An 18,382-nucleotide genomic window follows, 5' to 3' on the forward strand; every position below is an offset into this window, starting at 1 on the left:
ATTTCCTGTTATATATCTTCTGTGATGTCCTGGTTCACCTTGCCTGTCCTAAATACACTCAGCAAAGAACATATTGTGGAGAGGAATCATGTGGGTGAGATACAGAAGGAAATCTGCTTGAGTTCCTGGCTTTAAGAAATATATAATGTGATGAAGGGCTAGACACAAATAACAAAATCAAGTAGCAATGTTCCTGTCCAGGACCAGAAGAGAGTCCTAATTCTGTAGTGCACAGAATGCCTTCATGGAGATGATTTTGGGGCACAAGCTGTTTGAAGGATTCAATGGAATATTATTCTGGATTGAAAAGTAATGAAATCCTGATATATGCTACAACATGGCTCTACCTTGAAGATGTTATGCTAAATGAAACAAAGCAGACATGAAGAAACTAACATGGTATGATTCCACGTGTGGAAGATGCCTGTAATAGTAGAACCTGTAGAAACAGAAAAGAGGGCCGGTGCCGCAGCTCAATAGGCTAATCCTCTGCCTATGGTGCTGGCACACTGGGTTCTAGTACCGGTCGGGGCACCAGATTCTGTCCCGGTTGCTCCTCTTCCAGGCCAGCTCTCTGCTATGGCCCAGGAGTGCAGTGGAGGATGGCCCAAGTCCCTGGGCCCTGCACCCCATGGGAGACCAGGAGACGCACCTGGCTCCTGGCTTCGGATCAGTGTGATGCGCTGACCGCAGCACACCGGCCGCGGCGGCCGTTGGAGGGTGAACCAACGACAAAGGAAGACCTCTCTCTCTCTCTCTCTCTCTCTCTCTCTCTCTCTCTCTCTCACTGTCCACTCTGCCTGAAAAAAAAAAAAAAAAAAAAAAAAGGAAACAGAAAAGAAAATGGTGGTTGCCAGAGGCTGAAGTGGGGGCTTGAGGGCTGTTGTTTAATGGATACAGTTTCTGTCTGGGACAGTGTAGAGGATCTGGAGACCAATGCTGATGATAGTTGCACAACAGTTTGTGTGTGTGAGTACTTAATGCTAATGAACTGTATATTTAAACACAATTAAACTGGTAAGTTTTCTGTCATGTATATTTGACCGCAATAAAAACAAATTCTGTTATCAAGACTGGAAATGTGGTTCTAATCTCAGACTTTCCCTCATTTAGTAATGAGGACAATGTTCTTTTTTGATTCTTAACTTTCCTTGCATAAACTGGGAGTAGGCATGTTCCTATCTTTCAAAGGGAGGTTAAAAGAGAATTTCAGCCCATTAATTAGTGCCCTATATGATTGCACAGTGTGGCAAACTTATGCGAACTTAAATATAAGGAGTCTTTGGTCATTCACCTAAAAAATGTGTCTCTGGTCATTTTCTCAATAGCCGGATTCAGAGATTGTTACTATATGATATAATAATCTTAAAGAAAACACAAACATTTAATGAAATTTCTGTATATGAGATTTTATATAGTAAAACAGGCCAAATTGCTACGTATCAAGGAGTACCTGAACCCAGGATGATTTTGTCTGATTTCCATTCAATCGTTAGTTGTGACATAGAATCAAGCCATGAAAAGCTTATTTCTGACTTATTTTAACATTTATAGAGCTAGGAGTGAACTATCGCTGTTCTGGGTTGGTCAGTGTGCTGTGACTCAAATAGGCATTTCCAGGCTACCCTAGGTGTGCACAAAATGAATGTAACTGACAGGAAGTCCCTTTGGGCAGCCTTTTGAAGAGACTGCAGGTGCAACAACAGCACAGCCTAGTGGCCATAGCTCAGGCCGCTTCTACAGAGAGGGATTTGGGGGACTGAGCCTCTTAAAATGACTGAAAATGACTGTTATTACCGTTTCAGCATGTCACTATAGGTAATGAAAATACTACTACTTAATATTCCACTTCCAAATGTGCAGGAATGACAATAAGAATTATAAAACATTTAAAATTGTCCTACTTTCCTTTTCTAATTCAAAAAGATATGCCTAAATTTATATACAAATAATAATTCCATTGTTTAAAATATTTATGCACCAAAGATAAAATAGTAGAGTGTGTGGGAAAGCAAATATTTCCAAAGGAAATAGAACTCTCGCAACATTACCTTATTTTATTAAAATTGGTAGGAAGCAAAATGCAGTAGTTGTTACCTAGGGAACAGCTGAAAATGAAAGCAATGTCTCAAATGGCAAATCAGAATCTTTTTTTTTTTTTCAATATCAGAGCAGAATACAAACCAGAGAGACTACCTTCACATTCCTTTGAGGTTGACCATGAAGATGCTGATAAGGATGAAGTAAGTATTGTTAAGAGTGAAATGTTTCAAACACAAGGAGAGTGGGTCCCTGTCTTACACTAGAGGGTGTCGCATCAGCTGCAGGAGCTGTTTGTGACAGGGCTGTTAGTCAAAATGAATCCTGTGTGTTTGGAAATGGAACATGATGATTGAAGAGGAATCAAGGAAAATTAAGTCTTGTTTTTTGGAACAAAAGATGCCTGTTATGCTAATGGTGCTTTTCGTGCAGGATACCACTTCCCACTCATCTTCCAAGGGTGGTGGGGCAGCAGGAGGAACTGGAGTTTTTAAGTCTGGCTGGCTCTACAAGGGGAATTTTAACAGCACTGTGAACAATACTGTTACTGTTCGGGTAAGAGCTCATTGCCACTGATCCTTACCTTTGTCACCTTCCTGATACCCTCTCCTTTGGTCACAGCACAGAGAGCCCTTGGCATTGTGTTTCCGTTTCATTTAATTTTAAAAATATATTTACTGATTTATTTATTTGAGAGGGGGAGAAGGAAGGAGACACAAACAGACAGAATTCCCATCTGCTAGTGTACTCTCCCAATGCCTGCAATGGCCCTGTCTGGTCCAGGCTGAAGTGGAAGCTGGGAAATCAGTCCGTGTCATCCACATGTGTGATAAGGACTCAACTACTTGAGTCATCACTTGCTTCCTCCCAGAGCGCACATTAACAGGAAACCAAGTTGGGAGCAGAGCCAGGGCCCTAATTAATATTCAATGCGGGCGCCCAACAGGCATATTAACTTGCAGACCAAATGGCATATTTTATTTATGAGGAATTAGAATTTCCTTCTAGAGAACAGTTCGCACAAGTGCTCCAGGAGGAACAGAAAAATTGTAACTCTCATGAGCAGTAGCACACGCAATTTGAGCTACTTTTATCTTTTCCTTTAGTCATTCAAAAAGCGTTACTTCCAGCTGACTCAGTTGCCAGATAACTCCTACATTATGAATTTTTACAAAGATGAAAAAATATCCAAAGAACCCAAAGGCTGCATCTTTTTGGATTCCTGTACAGGTGTGGTGCAGGTGAGTAGAAATCTCTTTTTTTCTCCTCTGGAATTTTTTTTCCTTGAAAAGTGCATTGAGCAAATCTTTACAGAGCGTCTTATGTGAACCTAGAACTATCAGCGATTATATGAGTTCAATGAAAATTAAGGCAACCTAGATTTCTGCTGCCAAAGAATCTTACTGTCAACAAAGAAAAACAGGACTTAAGCAAAAAGAAAAAAAAGAGTGGAATCAATAAAATTTTCAGTAAGGAAAGTAAACAGAAGGGAAAAGCAAAAGTGGTGAGGTCTGAAAGGAATATCAACACTCAAGAAGTGAGAAAATCATGTTGAAGAGACAGCATTTGGTTTATGGACTAAAGAATGAGCAGGGGCATGGGTGTAAGTCTATGATCTCCCCAAGAAGAAGAGGAAAGTGACCAACTGTGTGGCCACAGCTAGAGATCCACACAGCTAAAGAAATTCTGTAAGGTAATGTTGTGTACACGATATACTTCAAAGCATGCACTTCAAAAATTTTATTTTTATAATTAGGTAATAATTATAAGTGGGTAGTAAATATACACTGTGCATACATATCATCTTTCTTTTAAGAGGACTTTTTCTTTAAAGATGTATTTTTGTATTTACTTGAAAGAGTTACAGAGATAGGAGGAAAGACAGAGAGAGAGAGAGATCTTTCATCCATTGGTTCACACTGGACCACAACAGCCAGGGCTGGGTCAGACCAAAGCTAGGAGCCAAGAGTTTCTTCCAGGTCTTCCACATGCAGGGTCCCAAACACTGTGGCTATCCCTCTTCTGCTGCTTTCCCAGGTCATTAGCAAGGAGCTAGATCCCAAACCATCTGCCATATGGGATGCCGGTGTCCCAGAGAGAGGCTTAACCTGAAACTGCCACATTGCTGGCCCTGAGGGTGCTTTCTTAAAACAAAGATTATATTGATTCCTAAGGGTTCATTCAGAAATAGACATAGTGCTTTGAACAGATAGTGTGCTTCTGCAATCTTGGTCTTCAAATTATTATCCTTAGTATTGAATTTGACGTGGAACACTATGGCAGAGAACAGCAGAATAATTCCATAGACTTCATTTAGAAATCTTACATTCAAAACATTGATTCTGTCTACTCTGATGAAACAGTTCTCTTTATTATCGCATGTAAAAATGGAAGCAATCGAGTGTTGGGCCATCTTTCCTCAAGTTTCTGGGTCAGTCTGGCTTACTGTGGTTCAAGACTGTGTTTCTGGTCCCAGGCCACTAGAGCAGTACTTTCTGTTACCACAAGCCTGGGGAACTCAGAGCGCTTGTTACACATGGAGCTAGAAACTTGAACTACTGCTGGGGCCTGATAGGTGAACGCAAGGCAGAGTCCTCTCCAGCCACGTTGGCCTATCTCTGAACAGTTCATCTGCCAAAATGTGGAGTTCCCAGGCCAGCGCTGTGGTGCAGCGGGTTAAAGCCCGAACCTGCAGCACCAGCATCCTGTATGGGCACTGGGTTCAGTCCTGGCTGCTCCACTTTTGATCCAGCTCTTTGCTGTGGCCTGGGAAAGCAGTAGAAGATGGCTCAAGTGCTTGGGACCTGCATCCGCCTGGGAGACCTGGAAGAAGCTCCTGGCTCCTGGCTTCGGATAAGTTCAGCTCTGGCCTCTGCGGTCATTTGGGGAGTGAACCAGTGGAATGGAAGACCTCTCTCTCTTCCTCCCTGGCTCTACCTCTCTTTGTAACTCTTTGAAAAAAAAAATCTGGAGTTCCTCCCGAAAGTAATAAGGCTGAACTTTAAAAGGAAAGAATTAATTAAGTGTTGCTGAGCACTCAGCTAGATGTGAAAGATAATTGCATTTTAATGCAGATGCCAACTTTCCATAAGGGAAGGGTATTAAGGATCTTAATGGAGGGTGGAGATTTCTGCTGTTGGTCACAGAGTATACTCTGGCCTTAGAAACATAAAGCAAAACTTTAGCAATCGATTTAAGATCAATAACTACCTTTTATAGACATTGAGCTAAAAAATTTAAAGATTTTCCTCTTCTTTAGTACTCCAAAACTGGCTCAAGCAAATAAGCCATCATTTTAAAGAACTATCTTGTAGTCTTTTGTTACATTTAAGTTTGCAGAGGTGCAGCTTAATTTGTAGAGTCTTCTTCAAAGAAGACAGTGTTAGGAATCTTGGTGCTTTGATGTAACCCACTGTAGGAACTTCTCCATCTCTCCTACTTAGACTATGTTTCAGTCTCTGCTTAAATATTACCTTGGAAAGAAGAATTTGTTAGGAGAAAAAACAGGTTTCGGATTCCTCCAGGTCAGCATTCAAATCCCAGTTTTGCCATGTAGAATCTGACAACTAAGTAACTCAGCTCTTTGGTCTCAGGTGTCTTTTCTGTAAAACTGGAGTGAATGCGCTAATGTAAAAAGCGTCTGGGAGATGGTGTACCTTCAGCCCTTCTTCCTAAGTCATTCCACTAATTACAAAAGGCACGACTTAGAGAGATTTCATTGTGGAAAAGTCTTCCCAGAAAATTTTGATTCACATTCTTGAAGTTTCTTCCAAAATATGCTAATCTGTCCATTTCTTCATTTGTCCATTCATTAATTCATGTAACAAAAATCCTTTGGGCTTAAGACAGAAGAAATTGTGCTTGGACACAGAGAATTCAATTCCTTGTTGAGGTCAGAATCAGAGAGAGACATAGCAACAAACTCACTGTTACACAGTTCTGCAAGAGCTATGATAAAGGTGTGAAGGGTGGTGACCATGGAATGTCCTGGGAGCACAGAACAGTGATGAACTCCTCTAGGTCAGTCTGCAAATCTGCTTAGGAAAGTGAAGCCTCCCTGTAGGATTCCTGAAGGGTAATTTTGCATATTTATCTTCTTTTTTTTTTTTTTTTTTTTTTTTTTTTGACAGGCAGAGTGGACAGTGAGAGAGAGAGACAGAGAGAAAGGTCTTCCTTTTGCCGTTGGTTCACCCTCCAATGGCCACCGCGGCAGTGCGCCAGCACACCGTGCTGATCCAAAGGCGGGAGCCAGGTACTTATCCTGGTCTCCCATGGGGTGCAGGGCCCAAGCACTTGGGCCATCCTCCACTGCACTCCCTGGCCACAGCAGAGAGCTGGCCTGGAAGAGGGGCAACCGGGACAGAATCCGGCGCCCCGACCAGGACTAGAACCAGGTGTGCCGGCGCCACAAGGCGGAGGATTAGCCTAGTGAGCCGCGGTGCCGGCCCGCATATTTATCTTCTAAAGTGTTCAACTCTATATCCCTGTATTTAAAAAAAATTATTCCTCTTCATTAAGACCTTCCTCTAGGAGCCTCTACAGCTGTCTTACAGCCTGAACCTCTAGATTATGAAATCACTTTGGGCAGACATCTGGGTCACTTGTCACCTGGTGCCTGAGTCCCTGTTCTTGCATATTTGCTGAAAACTGAGTTGTAAGCTTTGACACCTGAAGAACAGATTTTGAGCAAGATAGTACACAAATAAAACCATTTATGCTCTTGGGCACAAAATGTGCTTGAAATAATCACGCACACACTGAAGCACAGAGTGAAGAGAAAGCTGGAATGAGTCAGACCCTTTTGTCAAGAGTCAGTGCCATTTTCCCTCAAATAAACAAAAAGAGTAACAAACATGGCTTCAAAAAATTCTACCCAGCAGTTGTTTTTCTGTTCATTTATTTACATACAGGTAACGAATATATACATATATATATGTATATATGTATATATATGTATGTATATATATATACAGTTTTAAGAACATAATGATGCTCCCCATCATATACTCCTTCACCCCACCTACCCTCTTCCTCCAGCATTCTTTTCTTAAAAAAATTTACTTATTTGAGCGGTAGAGCCACAGACAGAGAGAGGAAGAGGCAGATAGAAAGGTGTTCTATCACTGGGTCACTTCCCAAATGGCCACAATGGCTGGAGCTGAGCCAATCCAAAGCCAGGAGCCAGGAGCTTCTTCTGAGTCTCTCACATGGGTGCAGGTGCCCAAGCATTTGGGCCATCTTCCACTGTTTTCCTAGGCCATAGTCAGAGAGCTGGATCGGAAGTGAAGCCGCCAGGACACGAACCAGTACCCATATGGGAGCCAGCACCATAGTCAGAGGCTTGGCCTACTATCCCACAGCGCTGGGCCCAGAAGTTCATGTTCTCAACAATCTGTAGTTAATAGGCCATGTTAGTTTGCTTCACTCAGACCCAATCTATCTCACTGTATTTTCCTGAAAAAAATTCTTGGAAATCTTATATATATATATACACACACACACACACACACACACATATATATATTTACATATAAACAGGGGCAACATAGACTAGAGAGAAATCCCAGGTCAGCATTCTCAAAGACTTTAGGTGACATTTATGACTAACAATTTCCAGGATCTTTGGGGAAAAAAACAAGTGAGCTATAATTTTCCATGTTTTCAATCAAACAGTGTTAGATCAGTTTTCTAAGCCGGCCCTCCCAATCAGAAACAGAACTCCCCATTTTTATTGCTTCAGTTTTGTCTTGGGACAAAGGGATATTCTTTGAGAACTTTTTTATTCATTGAATCATTTATTTATTCATTCTCCCATCAATCCATCCCATCTGAATCTTGTCACTGTGGAAAAGAATGATTGGCTCAAGAATTTCATCTCTCTACGGTCCCTGTCTCAATAGTGATCATAGCTGATGTCACTCTGTAAGGACTTAAATGGGGGTGGTGGAATGACAGACACTTTATTTCCTCCCAGGTACTGGGTCTGCCACCATGTGCAAGAATTCTAAGGCAATGGCCTCATATGTTTAATGAAAGGCTAGAAGTTCAAACGCCACCTGCAGGTTGTTCAGCTCACTGCATAACTGAACTGCAGCCAAGTGTGAGAAATAGGGCAGCTTTGACTCAATTGAACTAGAATATTAAAGCCCACATAAAGGCCATCAAATTGGAAGGGGAAAGTATACTTCAAAGGAGAGGAAACATAGAAGTTGTACATGACCTGTAAGTCTTGCATCAATAAACTCTGTCCCTAAAGATATCACCTCCCGTAACAACCAGATTGTCAGATGCAATTGTCTTCACCTAATATATTATTTTATAGCAGATGGTGGAAGAAAGTCATAACAATTTATTAACATAAAACTCAGGGAGATACAGTGACTTTCCCAAGCCACAGAGCTAATAAATGGCAAAATCAGGTTTAGGGTAGAGGAATGTTTAACATTACAGAAAGATACCCAGGGAAATTCTGTATTTATCATACATAAAATGAGCATAGCCACAACTATACATTTATCCTATGCAAGCCACATAAGCAGGAGAAACACTGCAGAGTTTTGTAAGTTAAAGCAATGAAGTTCACAATAAGGATTCATTTCAACAAATATATATTGGAAAATTACTATGGGCAAAGCAATGTGGAAAAACCAAATAAGAAAATCGATGGGACTCCTGTCCTCAAAGAGCTTCCTCCCTGTGGGAAGGATGGATGCCTCCCCCCCACACACACACACAAAAATCTAGCACATGCATGTAAAACACAAATGACACACCTCAAATAAAAAGCCTGATAATACATGGAGAATGAAATTGCCCTGATAGCCTCACAATGCTGCAGTGTATTGCACATGCATGCACACTTCCATGGGATACATTTCTGCTTATTTATTTGCTGACATTCCATTCCACCAGAATGTAAATTCAGCGAAAGGCAGCACTATTTTGCCAATGCTGTGTGACTGGCACTCAGGTGGTCCCCAAGACATTCTTGTTAGGTGAATGAACAAATCAACCTACAGAGAACTGAAAGGATTGCATGGATGGTAGCCACCAATGCCAGCAACCTGGATTTCATGTTGTATGTTTCCTTTTAAATCTCTTCTGTTGGGGCTGGCGCTGTGGTGCAGTGGGTTAAAACCTGGACCACAGTGCCAGCATCCCATATGGGTGTGGGTTTGAATCCCAGCTGCTCCACTTCTAATCCAGCTCCTTGCTAATACACCTGGGAAAGCAGCAGAGGATGGCCCATATCCTTGGGCCCCTGAACCCATGTGGGAGACCAGGAAGAAGTACCTGGCTCCTGGCTTCTGGCTTCTGTCTTCAAATGGGCTTAGCTCCGGCCATTGCAGCCATTTGGGGAGTGAAGCAGTAGATGGAAGACCTCTGTCTCTACCTATCTTTGTAACTCTTTCTTTCAAATAAATAAAATAAATCTTTAAAAACAAAAATCTCTTCTGTTTGGGTAACTTCCTTCTTTGATATTTATTCCTCTATTGGCTTTGGGATATTCTTTGGAGTATCTAGTTTGGGACTTTCCAATCATTTTTACAAGCAAATTAGTTTGCCACAACTCATTAAGCATATCAACAAGCAATGGACATATTCACAGTTTCCAGTTGTTTAGGAAGGCAAGCGGAGAAGATGTAGTGAGCTAGACTGAATGAAATAGCTATACTGGCTACAAAGGACCGATAATTCAAGAGAAATAGAGGGAAATTTGGGGAATAAATGAATAATAATTACTCTTGATTACCATTTGAATGACTTCACAGTTGCTCTTCAAGATTATTATGAATTCCATTGATTTTCTCTTTGTTCTTTCTGTTTTGCTGTTTTATATGCCATTATCTTAGCTATTACAGAGAGTGAGATAGAACACCACTCAGCACCTTAATCTTTCCCAGTGTAAGTGTCTTTACACTGCAAGTGGTTCTGTTTCTCTCAAAATAGAGAAAGATAATTTAGTTTTTGAGAAGTTGCAAATAGAATTTTTATTTCATTTATAAATGTCCATTTTAAAGATATAATAGACTGTATACTTTGCTCAAGCTTTGAAAAATATTTTAATGTTATTTATGTTGACAACATTATTCACTTCATTTGAGGTACAGATGAAATTTAGAGAATCAACCTGTTTGTATTTTGGAGAGATTTATTGCTAAAATTGTATTCAGTTTTGGCATCTATGTTTGAGAGCAGACTGTAGCTCAATCTACTCTTAATTTTGATCAAATATAAGCATTTTACAGAGCTTTGCAACTCTTTGTCCTCATTAGTTACAGCATCAGATTAGTTAAGTAGATTCTTTCATGTATTTGTTTTGAAGACAACACTGCAATTCACTTGTATTTTACTACATTTGGATACTTAAGATTATTGTAGGACAAGTTATGCCCTAAACCCTGAGCATTGCTGGTTCTTTTCTGAGTATCTGTTTCTATTCCTGTGGTTGCTGGTTGCATTGGGAAAAAACAGGTGTTGTAATAGGAACCCTATGTCTCCTTTTGTTCCTGAAACCTGTGTCTCCTTTTGTACCTGTTCTTCGTAGCCTGGTCTTACCAGCGAGGGTCAGTTTCATTGACGTCCCTCATCAGAGTCCACAAAACGTGCATGTAAAGATGTAGGAGAAGAGTCTGCTCCACTTCTCCTAGGGACAGTCAGGCATCTAGGAATTTGCATTCTTAGATAAACTGCCTAGGTGTTGGCTTTGCATGTGAAAGTTTGAGGCCACTGTCATTCTGGCTGTCGTTATTCTGTTCCTGTAACAGCCAAAATAATCTCAAAATCCAACTATGACAATTACTTGTCTGATTCATTCTATTCTATACTCTTATAAAATCTAGTGCCTTTTTTCAAGATCTTTACAAAACAAGTTAAGTACACTTACTTTGCTATTTGCGTGGTTACTTGGTTAATGCCTGCCTCCTCTATTCTATCATAGCCAAGACTAAGTCTGCTTGCACCCACTGTAATGGTCAGACTAACAGACACCCATTTTATGGAAGATGAACATCACTGCACATGTTGGCTTCTGCTCTTACAAGATTGGTGGACTATGATTAAGAGCCAGATCTATGAGTGAGTTCTTGTAAGGCAAAGAAATAATACATGCTTGACAATAATGCAAAAGTATAAATGAACAGAAACAGAGCACTTGTTCTCTATAACGTAACGTGTTAATGGATTTTCATAGTGAGAGCCAGAGTTAGCTTTTTATTTTTTTTAAGATTTTTATTTATTTATTTGACAAGTAGAATTACAGACAGTGAGAGAGAGAGAGAGAGAAAGATCTTCCTTCCATTGGTTCACTCCCCAAATGGCCGCAACAGCCAGAGCTACACTGATCTGAAGCCAGGAGCCAGGTGCTTCTTCCTGGTCTCCCACGCAGGTGCAGGGCCCAAGCACTTGGGCCATCCTCCACTGCCTTCTCAAGCCACAGCAGAGAGCTGTACTGGAAAAGGAGCAACCAGGACTAGAACCAGAGCCCATATGGGATGCCGACACTGCAGGCGGAGGATTAACCTAGTGCACCACAGTGCCGGCCCCTACAGTCAGCTTTTTAGCTAATTATTCTTTCAACTCCTGAATTTCACTTTTTCTCAAAACTCTTATGTTGTACCACTGTGTATTCTCATGCACATAGAGAAATCACAACTCCGCAAGGCGAGTCTGCGTCTTCAGTGTGCAATGGCACCAGGCCACTGCAGTCTCAGTGCCCTCAGCTTGCACAATACGTGGGTCAGCTCAGTGGGTGGGCATAGGACCACAAATAACAAAGTGTATAAAGAGATCATTTTCCAGTCTGTGCCGCTAGCTACTGATATAATTCCAAGCAGATATTTATGACTCTCCCTAAGTCTCAATTTCATCAGATATTAAATGCAATAAAATCATTTGTCTCATGGGGTTGTTAGGACATTGTAATGTATCTTAGTAAAATTCCAAGCAATTGTTTAGTAAGTGTTGCTTTTACAGTAGTAATCTTGTGGTTATAGAAGTTGAAAGCAGCAGCTAGCTTCAGACAGTCTGTGAGAACATCCCAAAAGGGGAGATCATTATCAGAAAGATGTTAAAAAATATTTTTTGCCACCATGAAATAATAATTCTGTTCTCAAAAAAATTCTATCCCTTTTATTTGGCCAAAATTCCATATTACAGCTTTCATGGTTTTTCTGCTTGTATTTTAATTCACAAAGTTATCATTGACATTAGCTTTTGCTTTATTACAGTTGAGTGCACTACAGCCCTTACGATAGTGTGGGTAAATGCTGAACACCTGTATCAGTATCAGAATTAGCTGGAGTATCTCCAGTGAATCTCAAAGCCACCCTAAGTTAAATAGTACTAGGTTGTCTCAAGGAGGAAAAGCTTTTAAGATGAATTTGCAATTCTAATCTTGTGGAAGAAGTATATAAAACTGTGGTAGCTGGCCAGCGCCGTGGCTCAATAGGCTAATCCTCTGCCTGTGGCGCCAGCACCTCGGGTTCTAGTCTGGTCGGGGCGCTGGATTCTGTCCTGGTCACTCCTCTTCCTGTCCAGCTCCCTACTGTGGCCAGGGAGTGCAGTGGAGGATGACCCAAGTGCTTGGGCCCTGCACCCCATGGGAGACCAGGAGAAGCATCTGGCTCCTGCCATCGGATCAGCACGGTGCGCCAGCCGCAGCGGCCATTGTGGGGCGAACCAATGGAAAAGGAAGACCTTTCTCACTGTCCACTCTGCCTGTCAAAAACAAAAACAAAAACAAAAAAAACTGTGGTAGGAATTTGTTCTGTTGCCTACCTTAAAATTCCTGTCTGACATCTTTAAATGGCCCATATTTCTTCTTAATGATTTCAGCCTACAGGTTGCCTTTGAAGCGATGTGTAAGAAACTAAGGTGAGAAAATGAAGGCTTAAACTCAAAGGAACTATTGGAAGAGTTTAGAAGACACAAACACATGTGCCTGAAGATGAAATTTCTGATTCAAAATTTTGCCATGTCAGCAACAAAAATCTAAATAAAAACGTAACTTAGTCCAACAAGTTTTGAAAGAGACCAGACAAAATGATTCATACCCATCCAAGATCCTGTCCTGTACTGGAATGGTCTCTTTTGTTACTTACCCATATAGAAAGACTTCAAAACCCCAACCCATATAAGACCTAACTGCTGCTCACTTTTCTCTTTTTTTTGTATCAGAATAACAGACTAAGAAAATATGCCTTTGAACTGAAAATGAACGACCTGACCTATTTTGTGCTGGCAGCGGAGACAGAGTCAGATATGGATGAATGGATCTACACTCTCAACCGCATCCTGCAGATCAGTCCCGAGGGATCCCTTCAGGGGAGGAGGAGCACAGAGCTCACGGAGCTGGGGCTGGGTGAGAGCTCATGAAACCATCCACCTTCGTTTGCCACGCGTGACGTGTGCCTTTGGTGCATTTATGCTGTTAGTCATGTGGTAGCTGTCAGGTCTGGTTCCCCCATCCCTGAGTTATTTGCTGTAAAAAGTCACCTCTGGATCTCTGCTTGCCTGAGGAGTCATGGTCAACACACAAGCGTACAATGTAGAATAGAATGGGAGTGACTTGAGGCTGTTACTCAGGAAGCGATGTTTCGAGTTATTTGTCAGCAACATCAAAAGTGGACCAGTGACTGATGGGTTGTTACCTTGCAGGGGGTATTTTGTGTGTGTGTGTTTTTGTCTTGTATTACATTAAATTAATGAAACTTGTACTATGCAAGAGTTTATACATATTAATTTTAGTTAAAAGACATCTTTCATTTGTACCTTTTTGAACATACGATAGGCACATATGTAAAAGTTAAAAAATTATGTATGGTAATAGAAGTTGTTATAAGATAAAGAGTTTCCTCTATATAGCCATAATTCTCTTATAAGACTCTAATCAATTCTAGGCAAAGAGAAGGAACAAGAGAAAGGGAAAAAAATGCGTGAAGGAGGGGTCCACATTGTTTATAGATATGTAGAAGGCAATTCTACCAACTGCAGAGTCAGTCACTACTTCCCCCCAAAATATCTCAAGACATTTTGCATGGCTCCATGTTATGTTATAACCAAAGCATCTTTAAATCCTAGTTGTCTAAGTATCACATACTATAAAACAAAGGAGTTATGGAATAATGAAGGAAAAAAATTGATTTTAACTCAACTATTGTATGTTATAATAGGTGTTTTACAATCATTTATTTGTTCAGTTAACGATAACCAACTAGAATATTCATGCTTTTAGTATCTTACAGAGTTTCAGTAACTAAAGTCAGATGGTATATTCTAAATTGATGGCCTGAGAAGAATTATCAAAAATAATATACATATTTAAGAATACTTTAGTGTACATTGTTGAAGTCAATGAAAACAACCCCAGGTATCAGCACTGTGTTGTGGACCCGAAGTTCTTATTGGCACAGGATGGTATCATGGCAGGATTTCAGAAATGATCATTGGCAGGTCTGATTTCCAGGCCTTAATTGCCCACCAATGTGGACTCCAGGAATCAGGACAAAAGAAAGTCTTGGGCTCACCAGTATCCATCTTACATCTTGAGTCTAACCCAGTCTTCTATGTCACAGGGTAGAAAAGTGATCAAGTCAGGCATATAATCTAATAACCTGTCTTGCCCTGTCTTTTCAAGATTCACTGGATAATTCTGTGACTTGTGAATGCACGCAGGAAGAAATGGATTCTTCAGAGAACAACCTCCACCCAGACTTTGCAAAAGTAATACAGTTGACATTGGGCTACACAAATAAACTTGAATGACGCATGAGTTACTTTCATGGGAAAGACAGAAATCTTTTCCAACAAGATTTAGACCAAGATGCTAGTTCAGAACTTCCCATGAACCTGTGTGTTTTATTTATACAAATAGTACTCAAAAAATAAAAGCATGTTTTTACAAGATTTGCCAAGTATAAATGGATGACATTACAATTGTAAGATAATATTAAGAGGCTACTTCTTGGCCATACAGGTGTAGCTGGGCTGAATCTGCATATTTAGATACCAAAGCATAAAACTCTTTTCTCTTTAGTACCTCACAGAAACTGAAGAAACAGTTAAAACAACTAGAAACATGGAGAGGCTAAATCTGTTCTCCCTGGATCCAGATATCGATGTAAGTCACAGTTCCTTCTCCGTGGATCTGAACTTGATCCGTTCAGCTGGAGATCATCATTTAAAATTTCTTTTTCGTGGTATGCATTTAGTGACTGGAACTTTCAATTTCTTTTTTTAGACCTTGAAACTTCAAAAGAAGGACCTTTTAGAAGCTGATTTGGGGATCAAACCCTTTGAAGAAAAGGCTGCCAAGAGAATCATGATCATTTGTAGAGCTCTCACCTTAAATCTTCAGGGGTGTGTTACAGAGAATGAAAATGATCCAGTAACGAATGTGAGTTTCTCTTCTTTCCCATCATATATCAATCGGCCAAACTTGCAAGCCTGGGTCAAAATCTTTTCAACGCCTGCTGATTCCAGACACTGGTTTCATACCACGTAGTGTGCTGGGGAGTAGGATTCACAGCGTGTTTCCACCTTAGAAAAGCATGCCAAATTCGATGTTCAGTTGTCCAAGCAGTGCCGTGATATTTTCCTTTTAACTTAAAGGAAGCTTCACGGGGCTTGGATTCTAGGACTCTTCCCACAAAATGAGCTCAGTGGTTCAGAGTTTCTTTCTTTCCTCCTTTCTTTTTTCTTTCTTTCTTTCTTTTTTTACAGTTTTTGTTTTATTTATTTGAAAGAGTTACAGAGAGAGAGGGAAGGAGAGAGAGAGGGAGAGGGAGAGGGAGAGGGAGAGGGAGAGGGAGAGGGAGAGGGAGAGGGAGAGGGAGAGGGAGAGGGAGAGGATCATCCGTCCTCTGGTTTACTCCCTAGATGGCCAGACTGAAGCCAGGATTCGGGAGCTTCCAGTTTGTGTCCTCTTGGTGGAATTCTAGATGACTTCTAAAACAGAATTTTTCTCTTAATATGGTTTTGTTTATATTCATATATCTTAGAGAAAATCGAAGTTAACAAATCAGCCCTGTGATTTCACAGCTATTATTATTTAGGGCAAGGATAAAGAATGAATGGGGGCCGGCGGCCTGGCTCACTTGGCTAATCCTCCACCTGCGGCACCGGCATACCGGGTTCTAGTCCCGGTCAGGGCGCCGGATTCTGTCCCGGTTGCCCCTCTTCCAGTCCAGCTCTCTGCTTTGGCCTGGGAAGGCAGTGGAGGATGGCCCAAGTGCTTGGGCCCTGCACCTGCATGGGAGACCAGGAGGAAGCACCTGGCTCCTGGCTTCAGATCAGCACAGCGCCTGCCGTAGCGGCCATTTGGGGGGTGAACCAACGAAAAAGGAAGACCTTTCTCTCTGTCTGTCTCTCTCTCTCTCTCTCACTGTCTAACTCTGCCTGTCAAAAAAAAAAAAAAAAAAAAGAATGAATGGGCAAAATAATATTAGATAAACAGGAAATAAATCATTGTACACAAAGCATTGGGAATGGCGGAAATTATCAAAGTGCCCCACGGATGCCCTGAAACACCACCGAGCTCATTCAATATGCGTGGGTTTTCCTTTCTGCTAAATGAGCTTTCTTGAGAATTTCCTCTTAGGACTCCAGGGGACAATTCTACTTTGGTTTGGAAGGGGACATTTTATAACATAAGCATAATTAAATATTGAACTGTAAAGAAGAAAATAAAATCACTCACAGCAGCAGATGTTTGGTGCAGCGATTAAGTCACCGCTTGGGACACCCCCTTTCCATACCAGAGTGCCTTAGTTCCTCGGCTTCCCTCTATGTTCCTGTTAATGCACACTCTGGGAGACAGCAGGTGGTGGCTCAAGGACTAGGTCCCTTCCACAGGCAAGGGGTATCAGCCTGGCCCAACCCCTAGCTGTGGGAGGCCTTAGGGAACTGAGCCAGCAGCATACGGAAAATCTCTCTGACTCTCTCTCTGCCTCTGAAAGAAGTGAAAGTAAATAAAAAACAAACAAACAAAAAAACACTGTTAGAAAAAAATCCCGTTAGAAAATCTTTGTCTTAAAAAATAAAAAATCACTGAAACCCTACCATCACTATAATTCATAGTTAATATTTTAGTGTATGTCCGCTCATTCTTTAATTTCTAATGTGCCATCCCTCAATTGTCATCTTCTCCTCAAAGAAAGCTCTTTTCTAGGTCCCCAATACAAGCCACATTTTCTGTAGAAGGTGAGAACAATACCCAGTCTACATTGTAAACTAGGCCTGCACCATCTCATGCCTTTCTCCGTGAAACCAGCCTTCCTGCTTGTGACAGAGAGTGGGCCACTGAAAGGATTGTCTTTTTCTTTTTCTTTTCTTTTCTTTTTTTCTCTTTTAAATTTATTTGAAAGGCAGAGTTACAGAGAAAGACGGGGAGAGATATCTTCCATCCACTGGCTCACTCCCCAAAATGGCCACAGAAGCCAGGCCTGGGCCTGTCTGAAGCTGGGAGACAGGAGGTTCTTCCAGGTCTCCCAAGTGGGTACAGGGACCCAAGCACATGGACCATATTCAGCTGATTTCCCTGGCACAGTAGCAAAAAGCTGGATGAGAAGTGGAGCAGCCAGGACTCAAACCAGCATCCACATGGGATGCTGGCATCACTAGCAGTGGCTTAACCCACTAAACCACAGTGCCAGCCAAGACTGCCTTTTTCACAAGACTGTTAACACCTACCAACCTCCTATTTCTGGCACCTCCATGATTCTCTTTGAGCCTCCTACCCTGTGTAAGACTAGGATAAAATTCTTGCTGTGAACATGTGCTTTAAAGAAGACAATCAAGTGAGCCATGAAGCTCTTGGATCTGATTGCCTGTCTGCAACTGATAGTTGTGCCAAACTGGGCAGGTGACTTACCCTCCAGCTCCTCTCCTTAAATGGATATAATCACAGAAGCTACTCAAGTGGTCATTGTGTAGATGAAATGAGGTCATATATAGAAAGTACTTAATGCTTAGTTCAAAGTAAGAATTCACTAAATGTTTAGTTACCTAAATATTGGGCAATGGCTTTGAAATTTGTAGAAACTATGTATGCAAGATATTAATATTTTCAATATTGCAGGTGAAATTTTTGTGGATAAGTTAGCTGAAATTGAAATGTGTCACTGAAAAGAATTCCCCCCCCCCCAAAAGGTTTCCTCATACTTTTAAAGCTTAATCTGGGCCAGCGCCGCGGCTCACTAGGCTAATCCTCCGCCTTGCGGCGCCGGCACACCGGGTTCTAGTCCTGGTCGGGACGCCGGATTCTGTCCCGGTTGCCCCTCTTCCAGGCCAGCTCTCTGCTGTGGCCAGGGAGTGCAGTGGAGGTTGGCCCAAGTGCTTGGGC

General features: G+C 41.4%; 1 protein-coding gene across 17 annotated transcripts in view; it reads left to right on the top strand.

Annotated features, from left to right (window-relative positions):
• The window catches only part of DOCK10 (dedicator of cytokinesis 10), a 299,156-nt gene that overhangs the window by 180,114 nt on the left and 100,660 nt on the right, over positions 1-18,382 (top strand). For 16 of the 17 annotated variants that reach the window (XR_016231420.1, XR_016231421.1, XM_051849117.3 and 13 more), the window contains 7 exons: positions 2,171-2,243; positions 2,473-2,595; positions 3,147-3,281; positions 13,219-13,402; positions 14,678-14,763; positions 15,077-15,160; positions 15,281-15,436. Coding sequence is in view for 14 of the 17 variants with exons in the window: in XM_051849117.3 (XP_051705077.3) it covers positions 2,171-2,243; positions 2,473-2,595; positions 3,147-3,281; positions 13,219-13,402; positions 14,678-14,763; positions 15,077-15,160; positions 15,281-15,436 (841 nt within the window). In the remaining 3 variants the exon portion in view is untranslated. Of the gene's footprint in view, positions 1-2,170; positions 2,244-2,472; positions 2,596-3,146; positions 3,282-13,218; positions 13,403-14,677; positions 14,764-15,076; positions 15,161-15,280; positions 15,437-18,382 lie in introns of those variants that run through there. The other variant, XM_089328963.1, reaches the window with a different exon arrangement.

Source organism: Oryctolagus cuniculus, chromosome 3 (assembly GCF_051225735.1).
Source record: "Oryctolagus cuniculus isolate XC-2025 breed Fujian yellow rabbit chromosome 3, ASM5122573v1, whole genome shotgun sequence".
Taxonomy (NCBI): Eukaryota; Metazoa; Chordata; class Mammalia; order Lagomorpha; family Leporidae; genus Oryctolagus; species Oryctolagus cuniculus.